This window comes from Thermobia domestica, chromosome 2 (assembly GCF_964235325.1).
Source record: "Thermobia domestica chromosome 2, izTheDome1.hap1.1, whole genome shotgun sequence".
NCBI classification, from domain to species: domain Eukaryota; kingdom Metazoa; phylum Arthropoda; class Insecta; order Zygentoma; family Lepismatidae; genus Thermobia; species Thermobia domestica.
The window spans coordinates 239655007-239670274 of record NC_137455.1 but is presented as its reverse complement, the minus strand read 5'-3'; the positions used below and the strand labels follow the sequence as shown (position 1 = coordinate 239670274).

The following is a 15268-nucleotide window of genomic DNA, read 5'->3' as shown; positions in this document are numbered from 1 at the left end:
AGTTTTAGTAAGATTTACTGATTCGTGCTTGAATTCTTTTCAAGTTGAATGGTTTCCAGAAGAATTCTTGCTTGTAAACTAAGGAGTAAAAAAATCGAAAAGTATTAAACTAAAGGTTAATTGCGTCTGTTTAAAGAATTTGTTAAAAGAAATATTAATTTTCACCTTTAAGAATATTGCATTCTTTAATCAAAGTTGTACAGTAGGTACAAAAAGTAATTGGAATCGACTCAATTTCAGCAACAATTATTGCTTATTATTATTATATATTGAATTTGAATTTGATGAATCGCGTATTGACTATTTTTGAAGCTTTTCAGTGTTGCTAATGTAATTTAGGTACAGTAGGTGTCAAAAGTATTTTGTACTATAGGTGTTGATTAACATTGTGAATTCTTATTAGGAATTTAAGAGAAAATTGACGAATGTTGTTTCAGATTAGGAATATATTTTGTGAATGCTCTTAATAGATAGAACAAACTTTCAAGATAATTAAATTAATATTTTTCTCAATTGCCTTGATGTTTTGTGTAACTTTGAATATTATCATCGGCCGAGTTTTTGAGTCGAAAGACTTTGAGGTACCGAGCTTGAAATTGAAATTGAGACTTTTTTTCACGAGTAAGCTTATTATAATAACAGAATAGCTGTTGTGTATATACACTAATACGTTAGATTAGTCTATGTACACAAGACAACAACAGCCGAATATATATTAAAATAATAAAGATAACACGAAAAATTAATCTGATCCGATTTCCAAATATAACTATTCAAATTAACTGATCTCAATCTCTGATTCAAAAAAAAATTATTTAATAGATAAAGTTTGTTATTTGAAAATTGAAGTTTGGTATTTTTCTTTATTTATTATTGACTGTTTTTTTTTTTGTGTTACATTTATTTATTTATTTATTTTTTGTTGAGCTTATTCACAAGGAATATCGGTATGGCTGAAGTAAACATAGTGACTTGACTTGAGGTGTCTGCGCCATCAAGACCCTTCTTTCGGGTCTGGCTGCGCGAGTTTAAATTGACTGTTATTATTATTATTATTATTATTATTTCCTTTTAACTCTCGATTTGGATTCGTTTGGCGGGGTTAGGGGGAGAGGGTCGTTATAGCGCACATTAGTTTTTCGCTGCGTGTTCAGCAAATCGTCAAAGAAATCTTTTCATCTATTTAAGAGGCTATCAATATCAGTGAGAACTGTTCCGGTAGCTTTCTTTAATATATAAGCACGAGATTAATAGCCTTTCTTAAATTCGCTGATCCCCTTATACATGTCCCAAATATTTTTATTTTTACTATTATCTTGAAGTTCCTTCATTTTAGCTTAAAAAAATTGCCTTTCTTTGTTCTAAAAGTTTTGGCAGATTCCCGCCTGATATCTGCGAAATTTTGTGTAGTTATTTCATTCGGATTTTGTAGCCAGCGTAATTTTGAGTGTTTTCTCTTCTCTGCTAGTTTAATGCATTCCTTGTCGAACAATGGTTTGTTCCTACGTATTTCCGCGTGTCCCAATTTTTCTTTTGCTGAAATTTTAATGCTATCTCTAATTTCAATCCAGGTATCCTCAACACTAGTGCACTCCGAATCATCTATAGCCGAGAATCTATTCGAAACTTCAATCTGGTATTTCTCCCTTACCTGGCTCTCTTCTAATTTCTTTAAATTGAATCTCTCCGTTTTCGGACAATGAATATTACCTTTATTCAACGATAACCTCTCTCGTATTATCGCTGCTACCAGGTAGTGATCAGTATCACAATCAGCCCCTCTAAACGACCGGACATCAATTATGCTAGATTGCCTTCTTCTATCTACTAAAACGTGATCAATTTGATTATGTGCTTTTCCGTCTGGTGATGTCCAAGTGTATTTATGAACGTTGCGATGTGGGAATTTTGTACTCTTCACGATTAGGTTTTTGGATGTTGCAAAGTTCACGAGTCTAACACCGTTGTCATTACTTTCCTCATGCAGACTTTCGTTCCCTATAATCGATTTGAAAATATCCCCTCGTCCTACCTTCACATTGAAACCCCCTAATAGAATTTTCATATGGTATCGCGGGAGTTGGTTAAATATCCGTTCCATTCCTTCGTAAAAAAAACTTTTTATATTGTCATCAGAGCAGCGTCCTTTAAGAGTAGTAAAAAGAGTCTGTCACTAACAAATTGAACACGTTTAATTGCTGGTAATATTCGTCTGTGAACGAAAAACCCTGTTCCTAACTGGTGATTTTTATTTCCTTCCCCGTAAAAGAATGTAAAATTTTCGGAATTCACAGATCCATTTCCTTCCCACCTAACTTCCTGAATTCCTATTAGGTCCATCCTGTATTTCTCTAACTCACTCGTTAAGGATTTTAACGCGCCTGCCCTATAAAGACTTCTAATATTCCATGTTCCAAATCTCATGTCCATTTTCATTTGCTGAGGTCGTGCCAAGTTATCAGTCCTTTGCCGAGACTTTTGTGAATGTTTCTGAACAAGTGCCTTTTCTTACAGGATGAGGTTGTTAGCCTTACCCAAACCCCAAACTGGACGACCATTCCTAGTCGTCTGTTCGCGATTGCTTATTCAGTATATTCGCACTTAACCTCTATATCTAGAGGTCTTCTCCTCGATCCGCAACCTGAGGACGCGCCATGCCGTGGTAACAGGAACCCATGTTACATATTGGATTATGCAATGGCAAATTTGTTGGTACCTTTACTGTAATATTTTTTCTTACAATTTTATCATCAACATTTAAAAGTTGCCTTCCAAGTGAAAAATGACTGAAGGAATCAAATCTGTGGAGACAGTTGCGCAAGGTGTGTGAGCAAAGCCGATGTCGATCCATCTGCCGATGACACTTCCCTCTTGTACAACTCGTACAACTCTTGAGCTGTTACTGGTCTCTATTCCTATATTATGTTCTGTAGACCTTTTGAATAGCAACGTAATACTTTCATCGAGTACATATATGGCAACCGAACTTGTTTCCCGATTTGCCCTTTTAATTCTTCTAATTTAACTCTCAAATTGCTTAAGTTATCGCTAAAAGGATTACACATTGCTCCTCATATTTTGGTCTATAAGAATGGTTACACTCAATCTTTCGCTTGCGTGTGCAGTGTAACCCATTACCGTATCATACACCAGGTTCATTAATTCACAGACTGATGGGGCACGGTCTCAATCATCGATGTCTTTTCATTTTAATTCTAGCTTCCTATCATTGAAGGAAAAACTTGTCTTATAGAATTAGAGAGCTAAAAACGATCTTTCGAAATGGCGTATCATACAACAGATTAGTATTTAAAGATATCTCATGTGTTGTATAAAGAGTATGTCAATGGGTGAACAAATGTTTTAAGTCTAATGGGAAATAGCATCAACATTAGACTGACAGAAAATAAAGAAACGAAAATGAAAAGTCTCAGCTTATTGATTTACTGATTGAGTTTTAGCACCTGTTTTCTGAATTTTATTTGTATTAAAAAGATCCTCCCGTTTAGAAAGATAATTGTACCACAATCCAAGGTAATTATATCCGTTGGATGTTCAAAAACAGAAAGAAAGAAACAAAAAAAAAAAAAAAAAGAAAAAAAGAAACCATCCGGCCAGAGCACAATATTCAGCTGTAACCCTAGAATTATTATAATACATACGAACGCAAGAGGAAAAAAAAAGGAAAAAGAAAGTTTGCTATATTGCTTTCATGGGAAACATTTCGATGTACGAGCATCTGTAAATATGTTATACACAGAAAATTATATTATTTCATTATTACATTACAAAGTTTGTAACGTCCATTATCATGATATGATATCAGAAAACTATGTTTTAATTTTATAGGGGATGGTAAGAAACTATTTGAACAAATTTCAGGAGCTGATCACCGACAGCGAAACCAGCAAAAATGTCTGTATTATCGTGTTACTTGTTTACACAATCTTAATTATTAGAGTATAGGTGATGCCTTTTAATTAATAATTATTATTTATTATAGTTATTTTATTGTATGCCGGCCATATGTTGCACGTTGTGCACTCTGCTTCTCACTCGCTTCATTCTTGCCAACTTACATAGTGTTTCCAGATACAATTGCAAGATACATACAATACACCTTCCCCTTTTACAAGTTAAGTACTACAATACTGTTTACATATAAGCTTTCATCCAATAAGGTTGCTTTACTTGCCTATTAGATCTTCCTATGTTCTCTGAACAACACATATTAGATCTATTTTCACTTACATTGTCTTGTTTACCTACATAGTCATTGTTTTACTGTGATGTTTGTTCAGTACCTTGTACATTAAGTTCAATGTTATTTCCAATTTGCTCTGATACAATATTCAAACTAGGAATATTTAACGATTTCCGTAAATGAATTTTGTTTCTGCGATATACTCCACTATCCCTATCCGTCACCAAATACGATCTACGAGTTTGTTCCACTTCTACAACTTGACCTGGTACCCAATACTTATCTTACTGCATTACCAATTCTGTTCATTTGCAAATCTTCTCTGGCTCTAGCGAATTTGTCATAATATTCCTTGTCTTTTTGCTGTTTGTGAACTGACACTTCATCTACATTTTCTTGTACCTGTGGTTTTAATAACTCTTTTTGGATTGGCAACTTGCTCGCAACTCATTAAGATTTGTGCTGGTGTTAAATTACTATTTAAAAGTGGAGAATTTCTGTATTCTAACAATGCCATAGCAAAATCTTTACTTTTATCATGTCACTTTCTCAAACTTCGTTTTGCTATTCCAACCGCTTTTTTTGCTAGACCATTTGATTTTGAATACCTGGGACTACTTGTTAGAATAGAAAACTCTCAATATTTTGAAAATTGCAAACATTGTCTTGATCTAAACGGCATATTATCACAAATGACAATTTTAGGTATACCATGAGTTGAAAATACAACTTTGAGCTTGCTGATTATCTCAGCTGATGTTTTAGATCTCAAAGGAAGAATTTCTAAGCACTTTGAATAATAATCCATTAATATTAGGTACGGCTTTGCACTAAATTCGAAAATATCAATGCCAACCTTTTCAAATGGTATTTCTGGTATATCATTGAGGTAACAATGGTTCTTTACAATTAGATGCTCTATATTTTTTACATAGTGTACATTTAAGTACTACATCTTCAATATCAGTTGCTAACCCTGGCCAATACATGATTTGCCTAGCCGTAGCTTTTGTTTTTATGACAACGAAATTGACACACAATCATAGTAATATGTCTTGCAAATAAAATCCGAAAAATAAACGCACTGCTGAACAAGACTGGACTTAAAAAGTCATTAGTATAAAATAATATATAAAAAAGACATTAGACGTGAAGTTTCGATCTTCTAGCGAAGATCCTCATCAGTGTACGTCTGATGAGGATCTTCGCTAGAAGATCGAAACGTCACGTGTAAATGTCTTTTTATATTAAATAAGTGCAGTCTTGTTCAGCAGTGTGTTTATTTTTCGGACACCGAAATGACCTTCATGTAATTGATTCAACATTTGTTATCTCAAACTTGAAGGTATGATTACCTTCCTACCTAAAAATACAAGACCATCTTCCACGATTAAGTCGTGGCGTAGCTTATAGTAGTGCTTGACATCATCATCAACTAACCTCTTATCATTAGGTAACCTCTTATGATGTAAGCTTATCAGTTTAGTAAGTACCGGATCCGCCTGTGTTGCTTGTAGCAATTCTCGCTTGCGTTTTTCACTTGCTTGTAGGTTTACACTTAAACTATGAACTACCTCATTTACAAAATCATCTTGTTCATCTGTTTCAGGTGGCTAAGATCTTGACAATAAATCATCAATATACATATGTTTATCTTGTACATACACCAATTTTAGATCACATTTGAAAAATTTCAGCCTCACGCGCTGCAATCTGTTAGATTGTATTTGTGCTACATTTTTGTTCATTATTGATAACTATGGTTTATGATCAGTCTGAAGAGTTACGCTTCTACCATAGACAAACGTGAAATTTTTGTACACCTGTACAATACTAAGAAGTTCTATTTCTTACTTGAGCATACTTTTTCTCAGCATCCGTTAAACTACGTGAACTAAAAGCTACGGTATACCCATCTTGTATTAAACAACAACCTAGACCTTCACCAGGGTGTCTACTGGAATACCAGAAAGTAAATTCATGACTTTTTCATGACTTTTCATGACCTTTTTGTTCAAATTTTCATGACCATGGCGATAAAAATTTACCATTAGTAATAATAAACCCCTACCATTAGTGGTGCATCGGTTAAGATGAAGATCACATTATGTTCTTGTTTTTCTAATGTACATAATGTCGATTATCTGACAACTAATTTTAAAATGCAAGAGCAATTTAAAAGGCAGTAAACAAATTTTTAATTGCGGTTCAAGTATGGGTTTAAGGCTTACCAGGTTTTATAGATTTAAAAAAATCTTGTGAACAGTCCCGTTACATTCAGCTAGGTTTTTTATCTGCATTTTATGTACTCTGAATTCTAAATTTATAATTTTCCTTTACAAGAAAAGACTGATTACGTAAATATATAATTCTTTTCCATCGTGTCATATTTGAAGTTAGCGTACATACACATACTGATAAGACCTACTGAATTTGTTCATAATAGTACCTTCATCCAGGATGGGGTCTGATGCCTTCTTTCTTCTCTTTTTCAAGGGTACTTTTACAAATATTTTTTCTCACAGTCTGCATACTAGTATCACATCAAAACTTAAAAAAAAAGTGAACACAAAAATGGACATCTTGACAACTGTTTCAGTACATGCAGTATGAGGTATAAAAATATACTCTGAGATTTCAGATTTTCATGACCAGTTGGGTAAATAAAGGACTTTTTCATGGCTTTCATGACCACTAAGTAAAATATATGACTTTTTCATGACTTTCATGACTTTCATGACCAGTAGACACCCTGTTCACTTGACGAATCACATTGTAACAAAATCTCCTTATAACTATTAAAATTACCCAGTACAGGCAAATCTGATACCCTTCTTTCTACGTCTTTCAAACATGCTGCGTGTTTCGGTAACCACTGCCGCTCAGTAACAACAATTTACGTAATTGTGCAATTAATGTTGAATAGTTTTTAATGTATCTATTTAGATAGTTTACCATTCCTAAAATTCCTTGCAGTTCTTTCTTATTGTTAGGTTCTTTTAACTCAGTAATAGCTTTGATCACATTCGGATTTGGTTTCATTCCTTGTTTACAAAATACATATTCCAAACATTTAACTTTACTCGCCTCGTACCGAAATTTCTTAGGATTCAATTTTACATTTAATTTTCTAGCCCTATCAATTACCTGTTTCAGAATCTTATCATGCTCTTTTTCTGATTCTGCGGCGATTAACAGATCATCTAAATATATATTACTGCACCCTCAATATCTCCAAAATACGTCTCATTTGGTTTCTGAAAGTCTCTGGGGAAACTGAAAGACCAAACGGTAGTTTTAGAAATCTCAACAACCATATGGTGTTTTAAATGTGCATAAGTTACTAGATGATTCATTTAATTCAACGCAATAAAACCCATCTTTCGAATCAAGTACACTAAACACACTTTCATTACTTAGCTTCGTGCTGATTTCGTCCACAGTAGGAATGAGTATGTGATTTTTCTTAAGGGTTTTATTTAATTCTTGTGGATCTAAACATAATCTCAGTGATTTGTCTGGTTTTTTAAGTATTACTAGATTACTTACCCAACCCTTTGGGTGTTCTTCCCTACAAATTATTTGTCGTTTTTCCAACTTTTCAAAAGTTTCTTTTAGTTTAGGCCTAATAGATAAAGGTACTCTGCTGGGTGGATGTGCTATAGGCGGCACGTTTTCATTTATTTACAAGTGAATTTTACTTTTATATTTCCCTACTCCTTCAAAAATATCCTTTTTCACAGATGTCAGCTCATCTTTACTGCATACTTTCATATGCTTAACCTTCATTCTCTGATTTAATTTAAATTTGGTGCATGCATCAACACCAAGTAAAGTCTTATACTTGTTGGTTGAATCATCAATTACAAGAAAGTCGAAATAACCCTGTTATGAACTGAACAATTTAATTTTATTATACCTAATGGTTTAATTTTAGCACCATTACACATTTCCAAAACAAAATTTGTTGGAAGCATTTTGGACCGAATCTGACATTCATTTAATATTTCCAACGGCAGTACATTAACTTCAGATCCCGAATCTAATTTCGGATCCTGCTACCTGCTACCATGAGCTTTTCTACCCAGTCATCCTTCTGAGTTACATTAATTTGTAAGATTTTACCACATCCAGACACATTACTACTTCTTCACTTTCAGTACCAGGCACATTATTTGAGTTTACTTGTTTTATGTACTTAAATATACAACCTACTGCAAAATGATTTAGCCCCCTACATTTGTTGCACTGTTTCTCATAAGCCGGGCACTTCGCTTTTCCGTGTTTTGTGTTACACTTTTTACAAAGATATTCACCTTGATAATTACTGCCACTACTTTTTGAATTCACCCTTGCACTCTTTTTCATCGATCTCACCGCATCTTTTTAGGACACCGATCCTGTACAAAGGTTCACCTGGATACTTCTTAACACTGCAATATTCTTCTCTTCTTGCTTGTTCTGTATAGTTTCCGCTTGTTGTCTGCACAGTTCAGTAGCACGTCCCAATTCAATGGCTTGCTCTTAAGTCCTTCACGCGTAACATTCTTTCTTGAAGCTGTTTTATCGCGCACTCCCAATAGTATTCTGCTCTTACCACTGAATCAGTTTCATCCCCAAACTCACATGTTTTCACTAACTTCTTAAGTTCAGTCACGAACGAATCAAACAATTCACCTTCTTCATCCACATGTGAATGAAAAATATAGCGTTCCACCACGACATTTTTTTGAGGATTTGCATATGTTTCGATTGCCTGCATTACTTGTTCAAAATTATTTTTATTTTTCTCACTGAGGTTAAATGTATTTTAACAAGTCCACAGTTTCCTCCCCAATTACATTAAGTAATATGGCTACTTTTTGATCTGACGACTTATTTTCTAGGCCAGCTGCTTTAAGGTATAATTCAAATTGCTGCTTAAATTTCCGTCAATTTTCACATAAGTTTCCAGAAAAAAGTTAGCTCCTTTGGTACCTTTGCTGATTCCATAATTATCCGTAGGATGTTTTCGCTGAGGTCTACGATTTAACGTGACACCATGTATTATCGTGTTACTTGTTCACACACTTATTATAATATAATTAATAGAGTATAAGTGATACCTTTTAATTAGTAATTATTATTTGTTATAGTTATATTATTAGTATGCTGGCAAATGCTACACGTTGTACACTTGCTTCTTACTCGCTCCACCGTTGCCAACTTACATAGTGTTGCCAGATACAATTGAAAGATACATACAATACAATGTCTCCTCGAACTTTGGTCAATGAGGGATACTTTCGGCGATATAAAGTGCCAGAAGCGTGGGAAAATGAACTTTAGAGGGCTGTAATTAAAAAAAGAAAACGCAACGTAGAGTGCGGTTTAAAATATAACACTCAAAGTTATAGCTGCTCGATTCAAAAATGTTTGTTTCAAACCTCCGCAAGATGAGTGCGAGGGATTTCCCAACGGAACGTAGGGATTGCCTATAACCTGGCAAGTAAAGATAGGTCGAAATCGTTGTGGCTGGAGAGGTTTCCCACCTGGTAACCATAATTCGTCATAATTTTTACGTAATAAGACGATATGTCAAACAGATACGAACAGGATGATTCATAAATGTGAAAGCAAGTATTGAAAAATGCTCAGAATATATCTCGAGCAAACGTGCGTTCAAAGCAACTGAAATGTAAGAAGTAGCATCATAAACACATAATTCATTCTCGGTTCTTGAATAAATCCTTGAACTCATCGAAAATGGCGAATGGCTTAACATATGCTGTGCAAGTTGGATACCAACAGCATAGGAAGACGTGAGTTGTGGAATCTCGCGAAAATGATTCAGGACATCAGAGTAAACAAACAAGGTTATAACAGTTTGTGTTTTGCCCCGTCTACTAAGTATTTATGTGTCAGTAGCGTATGAAAATCCTATGCCGCTCATGAAATGTGATTGCAGCTGACGTCATTGAAAACCAGGAACCCACAGGTGCACGAACAGTCGCTCAATCACGAGTAAGCACGGAACACTGATTGGACTGTATTGTATCACAATTACCCGTACCTCGAATACGTATAGCTGAAAAAAAATACTTAGTGACACATGTAGGCGCGGTAACCACAGCCAATGTGCTCACATAAACAAAGCACTGAAGGAGTAACATACTGTGGTAGTGAAGGAAAATAGTAATACAAAACATAATACGAGACAAGTAGTACTACTACTATGACCACGAATAATAATAATAAGAAGAAGAAGAAGAGGAAGAAGAAGGAGCAGAGGTCGTCTCATGTTACCAGATACCTGAGTTCCCGTGGCTTCACTGACCACTGGGTCGCGGCTCGTGACATATGAGTTGGTAAATGACGTGTGGTTAGGAATAAATTCTAACGTGGAGCCACCAATACGCTAGTAGTGGAACTGTTAATAAATACCTGAAGAAGTATCTGCCCGACACGCAACAAACATGGTCTTGTGGGGAAGACTTCAGGTTTAGAGTACTAACCCGAAGAATAATGGTTCGCTCCTACTGTAGTATTATACTGGATTTTCCTTTTGTGTACTGAATTTATGAAAAAGCTAAGTTATATTTACATAACGATTTATGGTTGTTATGATCTATAACATAAAGAAACTAAACGAGAGTGTCTGGGGAAGAAGGGAAAGTGTTTCGAATGAAATTTCATGATGCAAACAGCTCATTGGCAACTTCTGGCTGTTGAGCACAAGTGACAGCACACGACAACTCGCACCTTGGTTAAGCTTCGTTTGGGCGATAGACAGCCCCTCGTTATGCATGAATGACCGGTTGATCGTGGTAGCGCAATGATAGCAGAAACTGAAGGCACTAAGGGCACATCAATTACAGCAGTATGTCTGTGTTGATGCGTGTTGCAGTACAATTGGACTTGGTATGTAACGGGAAAAGGTGAACATGCTTTTTATTTATGGGCAGGCGAACGCAAGTGGGCGAGCAGCAGCACGATTGTATCAAGAATAATTTCCAGATCGACAACAAGTTCATCAGACATGTGCGACTGTGTATCAGTGTCTATCTAGCGTTCGAAACTGGCACACTATTCCCTCGGCAGAACATCGGCGGACGACCGCGTCGAGTGCGCACATCGCAGCTTGAGAAACGTGTGTTACAAATGTGGAAAACGATCCTGGTAAGACTGGTGGCTCGTGAGAGACGAATGTCTCGCATGTGACAATTTTAGCTATTCTTCACGCTAATGCGTTGTATCCATATTACGTGCAAAGGATACAGGGACTAACCAATGCGGATATACACCCGCGGGAAGTCTTTTGTCGTGGTTCATTCGTCAGAATAGAAACAGTTTGACGTTTCTGTCGTTTGTATTGTTTACGAAGGAAACGACATTCGGGAGAATGGCATTACAAACTTACACAACACACATCTATGAGTCAAAAAAAAAATCCCTATGGTACCATGGGCAGCAATCACCAACAACGCTTTTGCATTACTGTATGGGCGGGTATTCTCAGAGATTATCAGGTGAGGCCCTATTATCTTTCGCAAAGACTGAATGGTGTTGTATATGAGCAGGCCCTGCACGACAAGGTTCCGATATTGCTGGAAAATGTGCCCTTAGCAGTGCGCTAACGCAAGTGCTTCATGTATGATGACGCTCCTTGCTCACTTGCGTGCGGATATACGCAAGTATCTAGAGTACACATTCTCAAGACAAGGATCGGTCGGGGGGAGGCTTTCTCATGACTTCCCCGGTCTCCCAAACTCAATTCCCTGGACTTTTATCTTTGGGCTATCTCAGCTTCTGAGATCAACGTGCTGGAGCGACGTTTCCGGGACGCCTGTTGTGTTGTTCGTGAGGACCCTGGGATTTTCGTGCGGGTTAGACGGTCCATACGTGCATCACAACTTATGATAGTCACTTCGAGCATCTGTGGTAAGGCAATTCAGGTAAGCCCTCTACATTGTACACTAGAGTTTCAACTCATTTTTTGGTTGTTTCATCATAGTTTTGACCTATCTGTATGTGTCGTCTCTAGTCTTATGTTACATTGATTAGACATATGGGCCTGGTTATGGCAATTTTTTCCTCTTCAACTTCCACAGCATATGTTAAGTCTACCAACATTTTCGATAGGTACAAGGGTTTATTGAAGAACCGAGAATGAATTACGTGTTTATGATACGACTTCTTACATTTCCGTCGCTTTGAACGCATGTTTGCTCGAGACATATTCTGAGAATATTTCATTGTTTGCTTTCACATTTGAGAGCCACCCTGTTTGTACCTGTTTGAGATATCGACTTATTACTAGGGATGTGAAGTTTTCGTTTTATTTTATACCGGAAATCGGTGTTATTTTTCGCGATTTAATACAAGCAAATAGGAGTTATCTGCTTTATTCTGTAATGGTTTAGGAAAGCAAATATATTGTAAACATAAATAAAGTGGTCTGAGAAATCTAATTAAAATAAAATATAATTTTAAATTTAAAAGAATAAATTATATTTTTGGACTTACAATCTGAGAAAAAATTGCACCTAAACTTGGATTTATTTAATGTATGATTTGAATCTATATATCAACTAAAAACCACACTGCAGTGTTTCTTATATTTTCTTCACTTCAAAAAATATATAAATAAATAAATACATAAAAAATAAATTCACAATACACTTATGTAAAACGCAATTCATGACATAGTGTTTCTTATCATTTTCTTCACTTCAAAAAAAAGTTATTTAAAACGAAATTCATATCATTATCAACACACATCTTCACTTAATGGCACATTCATAGTTCCTTCAATGTTTCTTATTTTTCAAAGGACAAAACTGTCAATATTTCCACATTTTCTTCTTTAAGGTTTTGCCTCCTTACCGTGACTATGGAGTTATATTCTGAAAAATATCTTTCAGAATCAACGTTGGAAGCTGGCAAAGATCCTTCAAGAGCACAAGCAGCAAAATCTTTGTGTTCACTTTGCAGTACAAAGAGGGTTTCCTGGAGATTCACTTCTTTCCCGTTATGCACCGATCTTCTCACGCTATCTTTCAACGATAAGTAGGATTTAGCAAGCTCTGGCGATGACAGTTTACCCAACCCGTTTACACGTTTCAGTTGCTTTAAAAATTCATGTCACTATTTTCAAAAATACACTGAGGGTTGAACACTTGGTGTTGCAACTGGAACGCGTCTTTGGGAGGGTCAGTTTTCATGAGATCTTCCAGTTTCTTCAGTAACTAGACCCATACTCGTGAACATTCTTGTAAGATTCTCTCTCATACATTGAGTGCCAAATTCGACAATGCTGAAGTCGTTAAATCGGAGAAGATTACATCTTTAACGGAGCGAAGCCATATTACAGGTCTTGAAGTTTACTGACCAGAAGGTGGGCAGTGGCGTACGTCGATCCTTCCAGAAATTCAATGGTCTGAACCAAATCCGACGCACGGTCTTGCACACAAATTCTCAAGCTTTCAGCGCGCTTTGTTCTTCCGGGCTCAGATTGGAAAGAAAATCCATTCCAAGCATTTGAAACACATCCCATGTCCTGTCTCTGCGACAGATTCTATTTTAGTTCAAGGCCGGTGTTCTTCTGCCACACATTTGATCCTCGGGAAGCAGTGGACCGAACAAAGCGTGGAATTTCCCTCAGGGACAAATTTTCACTAACCAACCGGTCTCAAAATAACAGGACTGATGTTCTTCTGTGAATCACATTTTGTTGCATAGGAAACTCGTGTTATTTTATTGGTTTACCGGCCAACATGGCGACTTCGCGAATCTATCGCTTTATGCAGAGCACTTCGGTGTTTTTTGAAAAAAAGTACCAAATTCGCATTATTTCGCGATTTAAAAACACCAAAAACTACCTTCCATCATATAGTTAGGTATATCTTTACCTTGGCTTTTTCAAATTTCCGATGTTATCCTTAAAACGAAAACTTCAGGTCCCTTCTTATTATGTACAACTTATGACGAATCATAGTTATCAGGTGGGAAACCACTCCATCCACAGCGATCTCGACCCATCTTTACTTGCCAGGTTATAGAGGATCCCTACGTTCCGTTGGGGAATCCCTCGCACACATCTAGCAGAGGTGTGAAACATACATTTTTCAATCGAGCAGGTATGACTTCGAGTATCATGTTTTAAACAGCACTCTCTACGTTGCATTGTTTTTTAATTACAGCCCTTTGAAGTTCATTTTCCCACGCTTTCGGCACCTTATATCGCCGAAACTATCTCTCACTGACCAAAGTTCGAGAGGACTTTTATTGCTGCTTTCGGTATCGGGAATCAGCAACCGAAGTTTGTCCAAATAGATTCTTATCATCCTGTACATGGTAATATACTTTGTCTCAAACCAAAATTCCACATCCCACAAGATCTACGAATGTACAAAATAATCATTAAAACCACGGAAGATTCGAATTTGGCACACTAACCTAATTTTTCATCGAATTAATACGACTGGTTCATACTTAGTATTCAAAATAGACACTATCATACCTCAAGTTCCACAACTTTCGATCTGAGTTCCCCAGATTCAGTTTCAAGTCTTGTATGTACTTTTCTTGCTGTATCCATGTAGGATTGCTGCTTTCTGCACATAATCAAATTCTGTTGAATCTTCTGGAGTGCTCCCTGAATCTCGCCTCGCACTGTCAACATCTGTCGTGTTAATTTCTGAAAGAAGAAAGAAATACATTACTGAAACTTATAGAAATTACGTACTGAACTTGAATACATCTTGATTACATATACTAGCCATGCACTTGTTAATGGTATCATGATGCAGCAAATGGCTTAATTTAATATTATTTGTACAGAATGGGCGAAGATAAACCGCATCCAAACCAAGTGATGTACATATGAACTGTGAGACGATATTATACAAACAGATCTAAAATAAAGACGTACTTACACGTGTTCCTTTATTTGTATAGATACTGCCGGAAACGTTGACGCTATGTTCAGGGCATAATACGTCTTTGGAACGCATATCGTCTCTTGGCTCGATAGATTAGCTTCAGTAGGAGTTGCTGCTACTTCTCTTACTAGATTATTGCGAA

The 15268-nt window shown here is 36.2% G+C and overlaps 1 protein-coding gene across 7 annotated transcripts in view; it reads right to left on the bottom strand.

The window, feature by feature from the left end:
• Nucleotides 1-15268, bottom strand: part of LOC145678409 (structural maintenance of chromosomes protein 5-like) — a 1106524-nt gene that overhangs the window by 271061 nt on the left and 820195 nt on the right. For 6 of the 7 annotated variants that reach the window (XM_081748525.1, XM_081748529.1, XM_081748530.1 and 3 more), the window contains exon 16: nucleotides 14706-14882. The exons of the other annotated variant lie outside the window; for it this stretch is intronic. In XM_081748525.1, the coding sequence (XP_081604651.1) occupies nucleotides 14706-14882 (177 nt within the window). The remainder of the gene's footprint in view (nucleotides 1-14705; nucleotides 14883-15268) is intronic. 7 annotated transcript variants of the gene reach the window in all.